The following is a 20,646-nucleotide window of genomic DNA, read 5'->3' as shown; positions in this document are numbered from 1 at the left end:
CACTCCTTGCCGGTCACGTAGGGTCCGATCCCCTGAATGGGTTCGGTCATTCCATTTACCCGCGCTTCGCCCGGCGTCGGTAACAACGCGCCAGATGGCCACGCTGTGTTTATCGTAGGGAACGTTGGGCGAGATAATTTCTCCTCGCTCGGCTCTGACGAGTTTGTGTACATCATAGGTCACTCGTGTGTCGCCGAGCCTTGCACGCAGAATCGTACGCGCCGTGGTCGGGAGGAGGATGGACCTAATGCAGTGACGTGTCTTTTTAAGCTGGATCTTTTTCCATGCTCGTTTCTCGTGAGGCATTGAGGATGGTATGAATTTGGAGTCCCTCTCCAACAAGATCTTTCATTAGTGGAATATTTGTGGGGAATTATAGGCCGTACGTTATCTTCACAGAATTAAGCGCTTGCCATTTTATATTCACCCTTCGTTATAGAAATAAACTTCCTTATGAATTGTACATTACTTGCATATTTCATCATTTGGTAGCCATATAATTGTTGTCGTTATAAACTTCCGAGTAGTATGATTTGGTCAGGGACTTTTGACGTATTGCAGTTAATAAATTCGCAAGTAATAACTTTAATCTTGATTATGAGGGTAAAAATAAACTTAACACTTCCACTATAAAGCATTTATTGTTTAAACTTTGTTGTGGAAGTGTTACGTTTCTAATTAACTTCATAATGAAGGAATTCCACAAAGTTAAACCTGAAACTTATGTTTTTTAATCTTGATATTTTTTACATTTTCTGATTTGATGATGACATGTGCCGATTGAACCACGGCCCGCTTCTCGCATGCCAACCCTGAAAAGTGCCCGAATAACTTGCACAAAAGAAACAACGGGCATACGATTTTGAAATTTTACTTCAGAATGGTGTTTAGAGAATTGAACTGATGCCCGTGGCAAGAAGATGGAAAACGGGAGAAAACGATAAACCGATATTCCTTTCGCAGAAAATATACGATAATTTTACTGTCTGTTCAAAGCTGTTAGGAAGTCATTTAGAAAATGAAAAAGTTATGGAAATGTTGCAGTGATAAAATAAAAGGTAATTTATGGGATTCAGTGAAGATAGTGAAGGTAGAAGCATAAATAGAGTAAGGTAAAAATGTGCGAATGCCTTTTGGGAACCAGAGCGTAAGCCAGTGGTTGTTTGATGAACTCAATTCTAAATCAGAATTTCTCGCGCAAAGAAATGTCCATGCCTAAATGCATAGGCTGCGAGAAGATAATTCCTCACTCTCCTAATTCCTCAGCATAAATGTCAATGCTTTCTGTCTACAGTGTGCAGCGAGTGGAGAGATCTTGGCAGTCGATCAAATTAAATTAGGGGAAGCGCCAGGTGATGTAGGACTGACCAAATCAAATTGTACTTAGCGAGTCTGTAATGCACTACACTATTCGTGGAGTAAAGTGAAAAGTTAGAGGCCTTCGCAAAGATGACGTGGACTGTTTGAGGCAGCGTCATTATGACGGATTCAATTACATAATAAGAGAGAAGTGAAGATAAAAGGCCGCAAGTGGATGACGCCGATGTGGTGTTGTTGGCAGCCGTCACTGTTGGCCAGAGCTTCGGCGAGCAATGGAATGGGTCTCAATGCATCAGTTGCAGCAAACCAATCCGTCGGGTCCGCGATGATGGTCCACGGATGCCTCCTTGACTGCTACGTGACCCCAAGGGTCGTTGGTTACTCGATCATCGCTCTGGCCTGAGGGAGTGATGTCATGGGGCGATTCGTCTCGTGCTGCTAATTCGGCGAACAACTCCCATGTGCTTCCGTCTCGGCGCGGCGCTGGGTCGCTTCCCTCGGTCGCCCCGCGCCTGAGGACACCACACTAAATTTGGCAGTGAGCGTGATTGCAAGTGAGAGGAGAGGTGGTTTGGGGGAGTGGAGATTCGAAATCAAGGATGTGGAGGCGACATCATTGTAATATCGGGCTACGTCTTTTTGCTTGGCTCCCAGAAGCGACTCATATTGGCTGGCGTTGGGGATGGCCGCATGGAAATTAGTAACGTTCCAGATATACGTAGATGTGTGTTGCCGATTAATACCAAAACAAAGTGCCTCCTTTAAGGATCATTGCGAAACGGCAAATTGGATTATGCAATTTGTTTGTTGGAGCATATTTGAGTTATTCTGGTTGGAAGGGGGGGAAGAGAGGTGTTGGGGAGGAAGCCATTCCGGTTGATACGGCATTTGCACCGTGCCATGTACTTCAGGACCCAAAACTTCATTAATTTAATTTTGATTGGTAACATATTTTTAGCAGCCCGTCGTTCCTTCGGAGGGTGCAGGGTAGATCGAAATCCGCAGAGCTGATTGAATTCACGTGATGGTGATTTCGTTTTAAAAAATCGAGTAGCAAGGTTTATTTCAGGACAAGAAATCTAAACAGTATTTTAGCGGCTTCGGATGAGTTTTTGATGAACCTTGGCGATGCACCAGACTGAACTCCTGATTCCTAGCTTGCATGCCAGCAAATATCTTTTAGCTTCATCCTTCATTTTACATTTAATTCATCCTTAGTTTTACGAGTTACGTACATAATAACCCCCTGAATCCCTTCCAAAATGCCCATTCTCTTTCTCCCTCAACCTCTCTCTTCCAATATTTTCCCTTCTCTCACCTTGTCCAGCATCCCACTGCCTCTCAGGAGCTCCCGCGTTCTCTATCGCCTTCTCTTACTTGAATTCATATTAATAGCTGCCTCTCTTCCCCCTCGATGCCCAAAACTTCCTTGCTTGTTCTCATTTCTCTTCATTGTATATTGGTTTTCATTCTTCTCCACATCCATATTTCAAAATCCACCGGTCGACGCTCATCACCAACGACCAAGATTCCGAGCCGTAGAAACCTACGCTGGGATGGTTATGTGCCTTCTTTTATTAATTAGTCCCGCTGAGGATCAATCATTCAGATGTGTAAGAATTTGTAATCAGTTTATTCTAATTTCTATATTGCCTAATAATAATAAAGACTGTATTCATTGAATACGCTAGGAGGTCCAATTAAGCTTAAATGGTTCAATGTACGATTTACTTACCCCAAAAGGTAAGCAGTAGCGCTCTCACATAACCTTTTTCTTCTTTCATGGAAAATTTATTACCCTGCCTAGTTTCCTGAGGGAGAATCGAGGCAAAATATGAAATTACAGTAATGAGAATCTAACGCTGATCGCGTAAAACGTAAAGCTGGGTCGAATTTGCTTTGGATATTCGCAGCACGAGTAACTGTAAATTGAATCTTAGCAATTTTTTCCGTAGCTCATATCCCACCGGTTTCCAATTCATTTATAAAGATCGCAATCCGTTATTACACTTTGCAGAGCGCAAAGCTTTAGGATAAAAACGTTGAAACACATGTGCGTCAAAGTGGTCGGGACTACTCCACGGTGGGCAAATATGACGCCGATGAAGCTGAAAGTAATGGTGATGAGTGCTCATCGTTGAGTGTACTTAGCGCTTAGAAAATTGCATCCTTCATTCAATATGTACTCCTTATATTTATTTATTATTGCCATTTGTCGACGCATCGATAATGGTTCGTTGTTAGCGTCGAAGGAAGAAAGCACACCTCCACCGAGGCCCCATTGTGAAAAACTCGTTTCCTCCAGCCTAATAATGACTTCTTGAAGCACTGCCAGAAATGGCTACAACTTCCTTGAGCACAGCCATTTGTATTCGCCGTGTTTATACCCTGTCATCTTATATGGGAGCACCCGTTCGGGCATCCTTATATTGCTTTGCATGGCTTCTTCGGGGATTCCTGATTGACCACCGGTGAAGACGTGGCTGACAAAACGATCGTAATTGTGAAAAGGGAGACGCCATCGTAAAGAAGCGGAGATTGAAATATCAACGACTAAAGGCAATCCAAGTGTTTGGTGTTTATTACATGACAGGGCTCTCAATGACCGGCGTTAAATGAGTCACTCATCCGATGAAGGATACGGCGTTTTCAATGCAGCACCAGTCAACGTAACCAAGGTGGCATTTCTTTAGGTTATCGATAGTGTTTAACGATAGCATTTCATTATGATTCCCAATAAACCATTTTTCGTTTGTTGTATACGGCATTAATAGCATGCATCTTCAGTCGATGTCGGTATTCATCAAACTTGAATGCTTTTAGTACTTCCGCTAATGATACTACTTTGAGTTGTACTGTACAGTTAGTTAATTAATGCTGGTGATCCATCTTGAAGAGCATAAAAATACCCATTCTGAGTGTTAAAAGTTAAAAAATATTTGTAAGTAATTTAAAACCATAAACACAATAATCATGAGTAAAAGGTCTGTTTGGTAGGTGATGGTAGAGTTCACCCAGTACTAAGCCCGGCGGCGTGTGAAATTAAGATATCAGGGAAGGGTGGGGGGCAGTTCCCTATTCCGCCCTTTAGTTTCCCAGGAAGTTCTGTTACCCGAAAAATCACCCAGCTTGAGTGAAGTTGAGGGTACCCAGAGAGTCCCCTGGGAATCGAACCCGGATCCTTCGGTTCTCAACCCGCTGGACCACCACGTCTCCCAAGGCTCATTTACATAGCATATTTCCGAATCGAGCACTTATTCCGCATAGGGTTCAATATTAGCAGTAAAACAAGGGGTAAGGAGGCTGGTTGAAATAGGTGTGGAAAGACAGGACTGCACTGAGAATGGAAAAAAAATAATTACGGAAACAGACTGGAAATATGAGAGTCGACATAAAATCTCTACCGAATATCAAATAATTTATTGATAAAAATTTTGTTAACATAATAATTAATTTAAAGTTTTATAATAATTTAATTGTTGCCTACATTTTTTAATCTCAAACGGTGTTAAATAACGATGAATTTACCTGCTGAGAGAAGTCACGGTTATTCACATAGCAAAGTGAATAAAATTGATCGCATAAAGTTGATGTTTGACCAATTACTTTGCTTATTTGATCGTGCAGAAATATTTGTCTCCTTTCAAAGTTTTTGCACAGTATCTGTGAGTTGGTGAATTCAGTTTTGGTATGGTGTAACTTCGATTTGGTCAGGACAGAAATATCAGGGAATCATCATTCATAAGAAGGTAGCCACCGCATGAAAATCGACTTTCGGACTAATTACTCTCGCCGCTCACTCTTCCATTTTATTTTCCATTTAGCATTTTTTTAAATGTCGCATACATTCTTATTAGTCTCTGCAATTATTGCACGCAATATCCTTTTGGAAAATCTTTCGGGAAAATAACGGAAAATTGGCTTCGGGGACAGTTGAAATACATTTCCAATCCAGTTTCTTTCTTCCGATGTTTATTATGACGCCTCAAGATACGCCATTAGAACCTTTGGCATATTTGATGCATTACTGTCGGAGTTGATTTTTATAATGGGGCCATCGCCGGCGCGGTACAATATAAGAGCGTAAACCAAAGATTGCTTTAATTGCAGCGAAGAGAGAATCCCGAAACGCCATGATTTCTGTGGTGCAAACTTGGAGTGTCGTGTGAGTGGTTTTCGGCGAAGTCGTAGGGTTGTGTTCGTCGGAGGAGCGCGGTCACAGGAGCGGCGGAGTCGTGGAGGGGCGCTGATGAAGTCATTACGGCTAACTCGGAGGCGGAGTGACTCTTACGGGCGGAGCCTGACAAATGAAACGAAGGGGAGAGGCGAGTTTCCCGAAACGCCTCGCCCCCGGCCAACCTCGCCCCCGGCCAACCTCGCCCCCGCGCCTCCTTTTTCGGGAAACTTGCATCGGCCCGATGGATCACGGGAGGGAAAGGGGGGGGGTCGGACGCGGGGGCGGCACATGAGAGGAAGGGGTGGCGTGCCCCCGACCCCTATCTTCCCACCGCCCCCTCCTCGATCGCTCGGCTATTTTTAATCCCGCTGGCGGAGCGGGCCGTCCCGCGGACGGCATGCGTCCGTGCCGGATCCTCGCCGAGTCGGGGGCGGAGAGGAAGAGGAGGCGGGCGGGGGTGGGACGGGGGGTGCCCGGCCCTCGGCGGCCGTCGCACCTGTCGTCCGCGGGTGGAGGAGAAGTGTGTCGCCGGCGCTTGCCTTTGTCCGGGTGGTGGGAGGGAGTGCGCGTTCTCCCGGCGCCGATGGCACGGCCCGGCTGACACCGACCGGCTGGAGGGATGAGGGGTTTGAAGGCGCACCGTGGATCGTGCCGGGCACAATTGGAAGAGTGGATGCGTACGGCAAACCTCAGCTCAGTGAAAGGTGATGGAGACTTACGAGTTACATATCTATAATTCTGAATCGATATCAAATGATCTTGATTTGAAATTAACTAGAGGAAGTTGTTATTGGCTTCTCCTGGTTTACGCCTTTCGTGTTTTTGTAAATGGGAGGAGTAGGAATTCGTTTTCCGTTGTGTTATCACTGAGTATGTATTTCGGCTGTCTAAAAAAATGGCAAAATGATAGCAAAATCTTTGGTGACGGATATTCAACCAACTAAATTAATAAGTCCGCGAAGACATATTTTTGGTTTATTTCATTTCGAGATATTCAAGAAACTGAAGGGAATCTGTACTTGAGGATTCATTTAGGGGAAAATATGACAAGAGTGAGGATGAAGTTTTTTAAATATTATTGGTAAAGATAACTCAAATTGCTTTCTTATTATTCGTCGGGCTATAATGAAGAGGGTACCCGTTTTTCTTTGAGGAATCAGTATAATGTTCTGCGCTGAAATATTTCTGTAGTAAACTTGATAATTTATATGTATTAGAAGTAAGACGACGGAGCAAAATCATTGAGGAGAAGAAACGCGAATCGGTTTGATCGAGTGGTAATAGGTATAATTTAAAAAGAGGTCATTCTGTGGCATATTCGGATCGTCACCGCCCACGCCTGCGAGAGTATAATGACAAGTTTGCGGTGGGATTCACGCACGCACCAGTGACATTATTAACTGAGCGTCCCGAGCATAATCAGCAATACTCGTTGTAACCGACTAATTGAATACATTCAATCTTTCTTCTTGGAAGAGGCGGAAGGTAGTCTTAAACTAACGATCGTGGAGCAGCTGCAGCAGTTTAGGATGTTGGCTTTGAATTTATGACTTAGGGCGTGTGGAAATGAATGGAGGAGCAACAGAAATCAGTGGTGGTAGTTGCTGTGGTTAGGGCCCGCATTTTAATTTAGACAAAAGTGAGGTTGGTTACAATTTATTAGCAAAGCGTGCTCACGCATTCAGATGAAATATACAAGGAATTTAAAATGTTTAGTGGACCTTTATATCGACAAAACCGTAAAAAATGATGTTGTGGGTTTTAAATTATCTCTTTTATAGTTACAAGTATAGAAAAATGAAGATAACGCGGGTGATAATCGAGAAATTCATGAAGAAATATTAACATAACAATGTTAATTTTCAAAGTTGTTAGCTTCAAAAGCATCACCTGTATAGCTTCCGAATGGAGTATAAATTGTGATTTCTGTACGCATTGTCCTCGTGGATATTTGAACTGTTAAAACGAAAAATATTCTTTTTGGTTGATTCGTGATGCGTTTCTAGGGTAAACTGAGGACGATGCCGAATAATTACGTTTGCATATTTATTGGAAAATAATGACCCTGAATACAAAGCCACGCTTTCAAAGTGGGGAAATTCAATGTTAAGAATACCCCGGAGACGTTATATAAGTGTGCGATTCACTAAATGGTTGATGCATTTTTCAAAAATATAAAATGTAACGATGTATAAACTTGTTGACCTTACCTCCCCTTACGGGAGGTAATGTCAAAAAGAACTGTTATTTAATTATTTCAGGGGACTTTCTCCCTTTTTCTGACTTATTACGCGTGCATTCCATTGTGTATTTATATCTTTCGCCTCGGTCAGATTCATATATTCTCTCACATATCCCCCGCTTTCCCGAGACATTTCCTTTTTCTATTAGTCTTTTCAATTTCAGTTCTCCAATGACTTACGGTTTTTCCCTTCCCCTCAAATCATTCATCCACTCGAACTCATTATTAACCAGTGTTGCCGTGTGCTTTTAATGCTCATTCTTCAATGACCCATTCATTCTCCAGCATGTCCTTCCTTTTTCAACCCATGAAACACTCTATTCTCTTAGGAATAATAAATGCTGAAACTGCGGAAATCATAAAGAAAACTTGGATGCAAAACGGTGTGGCCCATACCCATTACCAGTTATTTAATAATCATGTTCTATTATCCAAAGTGTAATCACGACAGTTCAACCGATTCCACGAACGATGACATTTTCAGCGATAATTTTGAAATTAGAATGAGAAATTAAAGCAGGTGAGCGTATGTCTCTTAGAGCATCAGCAGCATCTGACGAGCGAACAGGCCTTTTACGAGAGAGTTGGGGAAATTTTTAAGTTTAGGAACGCCTCCCCATACTCGGAATGCGCGCATCAGTCATCCGTCGCGGCACTCAAGGTATATTTTGAGAGACGTGATTCGTTCACCTAACATGGGAAAACTTAGATTGTATTGTTCCGTTCTAAATTAAACAGGAATATAGTTAGGCTGCGTATACAAATATTATTTTTAACCTCAGTGAATTCAGATGGGTTACAGTAGCATACACTGTCCTTTGTGAAAGGTTTTTTCCCTTTCAAATGTGACTGAAGAGAAATTGAATCACTTGTGCCTGGGGTAAAAATCTTTTCGATAAAAATAAGATTTGATATTACTTCGAAGGATGGCATTAATTTATTACATGTAGCATTTGTTATGACATATTTTAACTTTTATGTATTTAATATTTAATACAAGCAATAGGTTTCTATCTCAGTCATATAGCCTCAATGAGTGTCTTTCCAAAGGATTAAGCCATGCATTCAAATTCGTTAAAATCCATATTTTAAGGACTTCAGGTACCTATGCTTGAAAACGCGTCATTCTCCGCCCAGTGAAACTCGTATTCGAGCAGTCATATAATGTAGGAGAGCATTTATCCCGTCTATTTGACCAGAGCTGTTAAAATATCATTAATCAGATTGCGTTTTTCCTCCAAAATCATTTTTCAAGGGTGGTTCATTAGCCTCAGAGCATTATATCACCAGTCGGGAAATATTTTGGCAATTAGTCGACGCTAACGGTGAAGTAACTAACATGAACTCTCATGTTTACAGGCATTTAAGGAGCGATGTCATCCACATAATTACCGGTCTCAGGAAAATAATGGCTTGCTTCCGAAAATACGTTTTGATGATTTTTGATATTTTCGGGCGGCGCGGGGGTGGGGAGGTTGGCGGGGGGGGGGAGGGGAGAATCTTTCCGTTTTATTTCAGTCGCGCGGAGGTCGCCATATATTTGGAAGGCGTAAATTGTGGGACTTTGGAATTCAGCGCGTGAACAGAGGCGTCCATGAATTGCGGACACAAATGCCAAGCATTGCGAATCAGACGTGATGACACGCCGCATAAATAGTCCCCACTCTCCCCTCACGACCCCCACTCCGGGTGGGAAAAAATCAAGGTATTTAAGGCCGCGAGTATTTTTGGCTTCGGAATGGCCCCTCACTATTTTGATCGGAGCGAGATGATAGGAGGGGTGGGGATGCGGGGGGAGAGGGAAAGGTGGAGAGGCGGTCGAGATGGAGAACTATACGGTCGTTGCCGGGCGATGGGAATTTGCATGCATGCCAGCGGATATCTCGGCGCCTCTCGCCCGCCTCGTGTTTCGGCACCTCCCCCTCGAAAGAGTCGGCCGTGAGATATGGGCCGTCGCCCCATCGCGGCCCGGTGCGTGCTCTGGTGCGCGCGGTAATGGATGCGCCCCGACACCCTGATTATCTGGAAAATCGGCGGAGGCTCGCGAGAGCGTGTGTGCGATTAGGCGGGAGGGGAGTGCGGGGGCGAACACTGTCGCCGAGGACTCTTCTTGACTTATCATTTCGGCCTTCTGCTATGCTCTCCGCCGACTAAGCTGCTCCAATGTCGCACATGACTGAGTGCCCTTTCATTGCCGCTCTTCTGAATCCACTGGGTCAATATCTTGTTGTGAATCGACAGAAAATGCACGTTGTTGAGGGCGATTGTTTTTAGTATTTAGACGTGTTGAAGTTTGAAGGCGTGGAGTGTATTGGTTAAGAGATATTCCCAGTGTTAATTACTATGCTAGCCATTCCAAGGTTATTGATTTTATTTACACTAGCATAGTTAATGAATAGCTGATAGTAGCACTTTTCCACTTAATAATTATCAAGTGGAAAAGTGCTACGATCAGTTATTCATCATGTTCAACTTCCACCACATCACGCCTGAAGCTACTCAATTCAGTACGGTAAAATTTTGCCTGCCAAACTAGAAATAAAATGTGAAAAATTGTATTCATGCAACAAATCCTTAAGCACGATGTCGACTCATGTGCAGTCACTGAATACTTTGATTTATTATTTCTAACGTCACATCATTGTGTGGCAGTTAACGTAGCTCAATTAAAGTAACTTCTCAGTCACGTCTGCTCACATGATTCCTTCCTGACGTACCTATGACGATATTCATGACATTTGCTCTGTAATCTTTGGGGTGACGCCCAATGTGTCGTACTGCTACGGGTTAAACTTTTCGTGTACTAAGGACACCCAATTCTGAGACTACATGCTTGTATGTCCTCCATCGTGTTATTATTTTAGTTCAAGATCTTTCTGAAAAATATGGAAATAGTTCGGAAAAATGAGCATAGAATAATTCTTTAAATGATTGTCGTTTCGATTCTTGAAACTTGCTTACGAAAAAGATGTACATTTTCGGCGGTGAAGATGTGAGTTGCATTAGCATAATAAGCGCAATAGCGGTATTATCCAAATTCAAATTTGCAAAAATTTTGTTTCACTTAACGTGAATCAATTTATGGCAATGAACAAGGGTACACATCCTATGTTGTAAAATTGTATCGCATCGATCGATGGACAGAATTTGAAACTAATTGGGTATGTACCTTTTCGTGATTCAATTTTCCTCCAAAGAGTTGTAAATAATGGAGAGGTTTGTAAATTAACGTAAAAAGAGAAGATAGGACACTGCCTTTGATTGCATAACCTTGACGAAATTCCTATTCAGTTGCCAGTGAAAACATTTCACCTCAAATCGGGGGAGTACCCGCCGGACCAGGCCGCCTCAGGTAAATGAATGATAAGGCAGCAGGATGTACACTCGCCCCACAGAAAGCGAGGCCTGTGTTTTGATACCTGTTCTGTGGAATATTTATCAATTACCATGCATTGTTTTATCCAAGTAGGATCTTATTCATCATTAGAAGTTACGACTTGACGTTCGGGGAAACTTGAAAACAAACTATTATCTAAATAATGTGGAAATAAAAAGCTTCCGCAGGTTTCGGACCACAATTAATTCCCTCAACTGACCACACTCCCCCGACATATGTCAGTCCACTGGTTGTTAAGGGCCTGGCAGTAATCCATCTAAGGAATGGATCTTCTTCGGTCCTTTTGTTGCAATTCCTGCCCCAAAAATAATTAGAATAATTTTTCCCGTCGACGCGAACGGCAGGATTGGGGAAATTCGTGGCGGGAAAGGTGATGGGAGGTCTTGGGAAAGGAACGCCGCGGCGTCAGCAGTCTGCGGGCCGTTACGAAGTGCAGATTGGTGCTAGACTGGATCTCTGTGCGAGGGTCGCTTCACGAATTCGCGATGTCACATTCCATTGGGCAACGATACGCAGTAAAATTTTGTGTCAAGCTGAGAAAACCGGGATAAGAATAAATTCCCGGAATGCGACGGAAATGTGCAAAAAGTGAGAGATGCATCCCAATTATAAGACGATTTAGACATGAGAAATGCGTGTGCTAAGATGGTTCTCAAGTTGCAGACAGACGATGAGAAGGATGCCCGTGTGACAATCTCGAGTCATCTCGTAGACCGGATGGAGTTTTACCTAGAGAGCTTCGATCTGGTAATAACGGACATCTTTAAGCTCCCAAGAATAAAAAGGAGAAACTCCAACAGCCGTAAATAGTCATCCTTTCTAAACAAAGTGCGAATGAGATTAGTTGGCTAACGCCACAAGTCAAGGACGGGGTAAAAGGTAAAAAGGAAAGGAATAAGAAAGGTGTATTTACGAATACGCGTATTTCGGCCACGCGTGTTTGTATTTTGCTTATAAAGGTATACATATATGCATATATATATATATATATATATATATATATATATATATATATATATATATATATATATATATATATATATATATATATATTTAAATATACATATATTTATTTATTTATATTAAAACATATATAAAATTAGGTGGGTCGCGGTAGCCCAGTGGGTAGAGCGTTGGACTACCTACCGGAGGACCCGGGTTTGATTCCCGGTCAAGTCTTCGGGCACCTGCAGCTCCACACAAGCTATGTGATTTTTCGGGTACCAGGTGTTCCTGGGAAACCATAACCGGCACAGGGAAAGGAACTGGCCCCCCTACCCTGATGTGTGAATTTCACACGCTGTCGGGCTTAGTACTGGGTGAACTCTACCATCACCTACCAAACCGACCTTCGGGTTGATTACTGTGTTAATGGTTTTTTTATATAAAATTAGGTAATCTACCGGTTGAGGTAGGTATTTGGATGAACACAGCTACTAAATAAAACATTCTGTGACTCCTAACAAAACACAAAATCCAGCATCCTACTCTATATCAGGTCCCTCTTCATCTATTTTTTTATTAATATTGATTCTCATCCCATACCTGTTGCACTAAATTTCCAATTCACTAAGCAATGCTTGCAGCCCCTTGGCTGACTGACAAACTAAAGCTTGGTCATCAGCAAACCTAACTGATTTTACGCATTCCCCGCCCACCTTCATTCCTACCCCCAGTTCTTTCCATGCCTCTTTAATCATTTCCTCTACATACAGGTTGAAAAGCAACGGTGATAATGGGCAACCCTGCCTTACACCTCTTCCTAACACTGCCCAACCGGACTCCCCGTTCCCCACTCGTACCTGTGCAGTCTGAGACATGTACAGGTTGCGGATTAGCCTCCTTTCCCTCCAATCTATTCCTATTTTCTGCAGAATACTCATTAGTTTTTCCCAATTCACTGTATCAAACGCTTTTTCGAAATCTACGAAACAGGCAGATACCTCCTGGTTGTGTTCTATATTCCTCTCGATTAATAATCTCATTACTGCAATGGCATCACGCCTGCCTCTCCCCTTCCTAAACCCAAACTGATCATCCCCTAAGTAATCATTTAGGACATGGCTGACTCCCCGTAAGCCTGGTTAATCATACCGACAGTTTCGGTAGACGATTTCCCAAGCTTTACCGCAAATTTGATGGAATAACGCTGCTCCAAAAACTTCGGCATCGCGTTCCGTGACGTGGGTCGAGCGTGGAGGTTCGCGTTAACAGAGCTCCTCACTACACCACAGCTCAGAGCCGACTGCCTTTTTCAGCGTCGCTTGCCAACATACCCCCCTCCAATCGCAGCCCGTCAGAGCGGTGCTGGGCGCGCCTGGAGCGGCGGGAAAAAATCAATACACTTATTTTCCGGACGAACCCTGTATAACCCTGGTTTGGTTATATGGTATATATGGTTTTATATATAGAACGCCTTATATTTCTACTTCAGTTTTTGTAACTTTTTCAACTTTTTAAGTTGTTGATAAAGTTTTACTTCGTTTCTCGTTTCATGACCCAGTTCCTACAAAACTAAACGAAATAAATAATAAAAATACATATTGGTGTATATAAGGAAAGAAGGACACTACGTTCACTTTCGTGCTGTCTGACTTTCTACGGTTACGTGAAGCGCTCGCATCGACGAGAGCAGTTAGGTACGCATTGTGTAAAAGGTAAGGAAAATGCCTTTAGGGTAAAACTGGAATTGTTAAAAAATCTTGAACAGCGTCAAAATGGCACACACATTAATCCAACGATACACATACTTTGTCAATTCAAGAATTTGAATTGAATTTGCCAAAAAAGTTAAAGTTTTGAATAATATTTCAAAAACTTTCATCTCATGAATTCACGAAGCCGAGACGAAATTTAGACCATGAAATAAAGCTATCGAAAGCCGAAAAAGGGATGAAAGGTCAGATTCTAAATGGAAGCAAATCTGGAAATCCAATGCAGTACAACGTGACATTTCCCGTTGCTCAGTCGTAGCTTGAACCCAATTTCATTTTATCACGAAATTAAAAAAAAGGCATTTTCTCTTTTCTAGTTTTTCCCTTCGTACTGGCGAAACATTGTCACGTGCTATCTATTTCTTCTGGCATTCCCATTTTCCAGCAGTGGCATAGATGAATTTTGACGATGTGACAAGCAGGGTCAGTAATCTCACATCATTATGCGAATTATAACTACAATCAACTTCCAAAGATTAAAGAGATTTAAAATATATATTTATGCCTTTCTAGGTCAAATATATCCATTACCAATCATACTGTCAAAATGTAAACTTTTTATTTGTTAAATACATTTTACTTTCAAAGGAATAACGAATTAAACATATATGCATACCTTTTTTATGTCATTCTATACCTTACCAATCTTACTGTCAATTTATTGGCTTTTATTGTCACTTGAAAAAATTATTTGGTTGGACGCATGAAGTTGATGAAAAATACAGGACCATATACAAATGTATAGACTACGCGCGTGTTTGACATCTTACCCATGCGACTGAGAGCGGATTAAAACTTAGTTCTAATATATTACTCGATACAATGAATATGGTCATTATCGAAGCATTACCTCCATTCTATGTGTATAGGTTCAAATGTGATGCAATGACCATATGCTATGATACTTATGCAGCTGCTCATATCCGTTTAAGGAAATTAAAATATAAGGTAAAGTCATTTGCCAAAATATTTGCTGAATTCGTAATGGTGTTAATTAAAAAACATGGATAGTTAATTTACACAACTCTAGTGCGAACGCTACTTTAAAAAAAGAGTTAACCAGGAATTACTTACTGTGAACTCATTTTCAACTACCAAAGTTTATTTAGGGAGAACAACCCAAGCACATGTAATGGCCATTCGTGTTTCTCATCTAGTTTCGTTTCGGTTATGTCAGTCCACTCCCACTTTTGCATGAGGTCAGAACGCTCCTCCCCTCTACTCCGTCCCTCATCTTCGCCCGAAGTCATTCATTCTATCACTCATGTGTTCGCGGTAATTGTCATCAGGCTCGTCAAGACAGAGTCACTCTTTTCCGTAGCCAGGAGCCCCCCATCCCAGAAGCCTCCCGAACGCCACCACTCCAATCGACGAAACGTTTAAATTGTTAGCAGCGTCTTGGAAGTCGCTGAATTGAAAGGCAACGCTACGAGTCAACCTGTCTTCGTGACTTTGACGGGAGGACGATTTCCGAGAGATCTTTAGTCTCTCGGTCACCCAGATGACCTCAGCACAACCATACGATCAATTCACGGAAAAAGGGATTCCATTTTGGATACTCGGACTCTCCCTGGATTGTTCGCGATGAAAAAGGTCTGTGTGAGTACATGCGATAATAAATAAATAAATAAAAAAATGTCAATACATATTCATTACACATATTTACAAACAACCACAGGCATTTAGAAAATACATATGTTACACATTAAAGGAGTCTGGCCTGAAGAAGGCGTAAAATATGTGTGTCCTTTTACGTACTCTCTATTATATATATTTATTATTATTATTAGGTAATCTACCGGTTAAGGTAGGTTTTTGGATGGACATAATTACTAATGAAATAATTTGTGGCCCCTAGCAAAACACAACATCCTACTCTACATCAGGTCCCTCTTCAGCTCTGAGTACTTTTTTCCTCCCTTCATCCTGTCCAACATCCCTATCCTGTTCCTTCTCTTTCTTCGTTTGCCTAACATTCTCCCCTCTATCACAGTCTTCAACATCCCGCTGCCGGTCAATACCCCCTTCTGCCACTTTTCCTGCCTCCATAGGATTGCTCCCAACAAACCCCTCTCTTCGCCCACCATACCAAGTACTTCCTCATTTGTTTTCTTCTCTGTCCATTTCACCTCCTCCATTCTTCTCCGTACCCACATTTCAAAAGCCTCCAATCTACGTTTATCCTCCTGCTTCAATGACCACGTTTCCGCGCCGTACATAACTACGCTCCATTACAAAGTTTTTACGAGTCTTTTCTTAATATCCTACTCAATATTACTGCATGCAATATATATATATATATATATATATATATAAGTATATATATATATGTATATATATATATGTGTATATATATATATGTATATATATGTATATGTGTATATATATATATGTATATATATGTATATATATATATATATATATATATATATATATATATATATATATATATATATATATATATATATTTACATACATATATTTCAGGAAGGGGGGAGGTACGCGTGATGCCATTGCAGTAATGAGATTATTAATCGAGAGGAATATAGAATACAACCAGGAGGTATTTGCCTGTTTCGTAGATTTAGAAAAAGCGTTTGATAGAGTGAATTTGGAAAAACTGAGTATATTGCAGAAAAGAGGAATAGATTGGAGGGAAAGGAGGCTAATCCGCAACCTGTACATGTCTCAGACTGCACAGGTACGAGTGGGGAACGGGGAGTCCGGTTGGGCAGTGTTAGGAAGAGGTGTAAGGCAGGGTTGCCCATTATCACCGTTGCTGTTCAACCTGTATGCAGAGGAAATGATTAAAGAGGCATGGAAAGAATTGGAGGTACGAATGAAAGTGGGCGGGGAATGCGTAAAATCAGTTAGGTTTCCTGATGGCCAAGCTTTAGTTTGTCAGTCAGCCAAAGGGTTGCAGGCATTGCTGAGCGAATTCGAAATTCAGTGCGACAGGTATGGGATGAAATTCAATATTAATAAAACTAAGGTTATGCGATTTTCAAGAAAGAAAAAGGCTAAGCTAAACATTAAAATAGGAGGGCAAAATCTAGAGCAGGTAGAACAGTTTACGTCTCTCGGAAGTGTTTTGGACCAAAACGGTCAAATTAGTATGGGCGTAAGGAGAAGAATCGTGCTAGGCAAAGAGGCTTTCACTAGGAGGAGGGAGTTGATGACGGACGTTGAGTAGTGATGTTAAGAAAAGACTCGTAAAAACTTTGATATGGAGCTTAGTTATGTACGGCGCGGAAACGTGGTCGTTGAAGCAGGAGGATAGACGTAGACTGGAGGCTTTTGAAATGTGGGTGTGGAGAAGAATGGGGTAGGTGAAATGGACAGAGAAGAAAACAAATGACGAATTACTTGGTATGGTGGGCGAAGAGAGGGGTTTGTTGGGAGAAATCCAATGGAGGCAGGAAAAGTGGATGAAGGGGGTACTATTGACCGGCAGTGGGATGTTGAAGACTATGGTAGAGGGGAGAATGTTAGGCAAATGAGGAAAGAGAAGGAACAGGATAGGGATGTTGGACGGGATGAAGGGAGGAAGAAAGTACTCGGAGCTGAAGAGGGACCTGATGTAGAGTAGGATGTTGTGTTTTGCTAGGGGCCACAAATTATTTCATTAGTAATTACGTCAATCCAAGAACCTACCTTAACCGGTAGATTACTTAATAATAATAATATGTGTACATACATACATATATATTTGAGAGTGTGTGTGTATGTATATGTATGTAGCCGTTAGTCAGATTATTATTGTATTAGGGACGGTTGCATTTGCGCTTCTCTCTTGGACGCGGCGCGGCATTCCAAAGAGGCGTCGAGGGGTGGGTTGGTGGAGGGAGGGGGGCGATGATGGCACGCGTGCTCTCTGACGCGCGATCCCGCGTGAATGGAATGGGAGGAGGCGAGTGGGCGGAGTGGAATATTAACGGGTGGGTTTGGAACGCGCGTTACGACACGCGGCCGTTTGCCACACTGGGGCGCAAACAACGACATCACAGCAAATTGATCCGGGGGGAGGGGGGGCGACGAGCCCACCCCTCCCTCACCTATATATAGCCGCCACCCCCACGCCCCTCCTTCCCCTCCCAGGCCCCAACCCCCCAAAAACCCGGGCCGCGTGGGTGGGAGAGCTCGGCGCACGTGGTCCCCCTCGAGACCACGCCGCCGCTCTCAGCAGGCCACGCTGGCCGATGGGGTGCTTGTTATTCACCCCCCCTCTGCAGCGCCGCCCCTCAAGCCTTCCCCCGGCGACGCCCGTCGGAGATGAACGTGAAGCCAGCGGGGGGGAGGGGGGGGCGGTTGGCCCACCTACTGCACCGGTAGCGCCGTCCCCCTCGGGTGCTTGGCGTCAAACGATTCCCTTCGTCTCCGTTGGTGCGGGAGCGGACCATTGCGAACCTTCCCGCGCCGCCAACCGGGCAGCGAATGCGTCTGCTAACGGAGGCGTTATGCGTTCGGCTGTGGGCCGGCCGCTAGCACGCGCGTTTGGTCACCGTCCACGGGAGGACCATGGTGCGGGGTGAAATGGGAAGGCGGTCGCTGTCGTCTTGCATTGCCCTTTTCGAGGTGGTCGGGTGGATTTCTGGTGGTTGGTGGATTGTTATTTGACCAAAATCGGCTGACCTTCGTCAAGCGAGGTAAAATTTTGGGGAATCCTTCTCTTTTCGATTATCTTTTGATTGGCCCTGAATTTTTTTAATTTATCTAAGCTTTAATTATTTCTATTGTTATATTACGACCTACAATTTAACAAATTTGCTTGTAGGTAAATTTTCCAACAAAGGGTGACTGCAGTTGCATCATATATTAAGGGCTACAGGTAGATTGAAACCATCATTTTTAAAAGCCTTTATTTTCGTGGTAACTGGTTCCGAAAATGTTCACTTTCTTTGACAGGAAAGGCTGATATCTTATTTTAAAAAAACTGAAATGAAACGAAGCACGGTTCTTAGTTAGAAATGACAACTCAGTGGAGGCCAATATAAGTATGTACAGTTGGCAAGCTCTTGATCTAAATGCTAAAGCTATCCGTCCGTGTTCCGTTTCCGCGGTTGTTAAACATTGTATCCTGTCGCCCGACCGCGGATAGTTCTCAGCTAGAGTGCTGTACATTATAATAACCGACCACAACGGTTTAGCGTGAGCTATGTGGCCTCCATCATTGTAAAAAACTTGCTGGACCCGGAGACATTCTTTCACTCGATGCTTGTAACCATGCGAATCTGTCGGATGAAAATCATTATGCGTAGTCGCAGGGGGCAGTAATCAATTCCTTCTGTTGGGAACGTCTCCCAGTATTACGGTGCTTTGGACCGTTTTGGGTTCATGTGATTGTATCAAACACGTGTGATGAAATGAAAATTTATCCTAATTTGGCAACAGAGAAATTATTCTTAAAATTGCAACATTCACGTCTGTGCCTGGTTATTATTTTTTTCTCTAGTAGTCGCTCCTCGTCGGTTTTTTGTTTATTATGCGTGATAAATATTTATTTTTATACTATAATGCGGCATTAATAAAGAAAAACAATAATGCGGTTTAGTTAATTATTTAAACAATGTGAGTGTTGTGACACATGCGTGTAACAATCATTGCTCATCTTGTAATGACGCCTTATCGTGTGAGTGAATGAGTTGCTGATGTAGAACAACTGGGTAGTTTTCCAACTACGCATCATGGCTTAGCGGCTGAAGAACATTTGAAGCGCTGGAGAACACATGGCTAAGATAGTAATTTATTTACCTGATTTAGAGGAAAATATATGGTGTAGTCCTGCAAATTGTTTCAGTTACTGATAAATCTCTACAAGGAGACGGTGTTCTTAGAAAAACGTAGCACAACTACGAGTATCACGTAGCACAACTACGACTACGTATATTAATAATTGGAAATAAATTTTGATATTTGTGAAGAAACTGGGATAGTTATCAATTGTTACATTCATATTTACAATTGTAAACTGTACCATTCTAATTTTCAACCTATCTCTTGTACCCGGAATGCCGCATAGCACGTGGGACGTTCAATGCGTTTTTAGAATAAATAGAAAAACAATTTATTTTGGGCAGACATTTTTTTATATTTCAATATAATCTCCTTTCAACTCGATACACTTTCCACAGCGTTTCCCCCACTTTTTAAGCGGTCCAAAAAGGGAGATTTTGGATCTCAAATAGGCATCTGTGTGGGCGATGACCTTCTCGTTCCGCGTGAATCGTTTTTCGAATTTCTTTTCAAGTTTGGAAATAAAAACCTTCACCGGGAGAAAAAACTTATGAATACGGTGGATATTCTAAGAGATAATTCGAACCTTAATTCCATAACTATCCTAATTTTTTCTTTGCCAAATGAGGACGTTTTTTCATGATTTCCTCGCTCAACCGGTGCGATAATACTTCCCATCGTTTGTCCTTCTTGCAAGTGGTGATATACTGCATTCACCCCGCAAAACCATGCCTATCACCTTGTCGGCCGATTTCACCGTCTTCGACTCCTTCGCAGCCGATTCGCCTGTGGCAACCCACTGTTTTGACTGTTCCTTTGTCGCTGGAGTGTATTAGTGAATTCGTCTACTTATTCGTGAGCTTCGTCTACAGTTATGCATTGAGGAAGAAACACGTCAGTATTTTGACGGAAAAGTGTCAAACCACATTCTAATCGACCACACGTTTGCGCGTCTCCTCCCCTGAGAGAAAACGCGGCAAAAATTTTGCAGCAAATTTTTCACATCCACTCTTTCGTGCCAAATTAAAAACACTCTGGGTGTCTTGTGATATGCCTGGGGCAT

The 20,646-nt window shown here is 42.5% G+C and overlaps 1 protein-coding gene across 2 annotated transcripts in view; it reads left to right on the top strand.

Moving 5' to 3' along the window:
* Nucleotides 1–1,615: 1,615 nt before the first annotated feature.
* Nucleotides 1,616–20,646, top strand: part of mav (TGF-beta domain-containing family member maverick) — a 34,534-nt gene continuing 15,503 nt past the window's right edge. The window contains exon 1 of one of the 2 annotated variants that reach the window (XM_071584139.1): nucleotides 1,616–1,874. Coding sequence is in view for 1 of the 2 variants with exons in the window: in XM_071584138.1 (XP_071440239.1) it covers nucleotides 6,171–6,201 (31 nt within the window). In the remaining variant the exon portion in view is untranslated. Of the gene's footprint in view, nucleotides 1,875–6,129; nucleotides 6,202–20,646 lie in introns of those variants that run through there. The other variant, XM_071584138.1, reaches the window with a different exon arrangement.

This window comes from Hetaerina americana, unplaced genomic scaffold, assembly GCF_022747635.1.
Source record: "Hetaerina americana unplaced genomic scaffold, ioHetAmer1.1.p SCAF_16, whole genome shotgun sequence".
NCBI classification, from domain to species: Eukaryota; Metazoa; Arthropoda; class Insecta; order Odonata; family Calopterygidae; genus Hetaerina; species Hetaerina americana.
The sequence above is the reverse complement of the archived record's forward strand: the minus strand, read 5'-3'. Positions and strand labels throughout refer to the sequence as shown.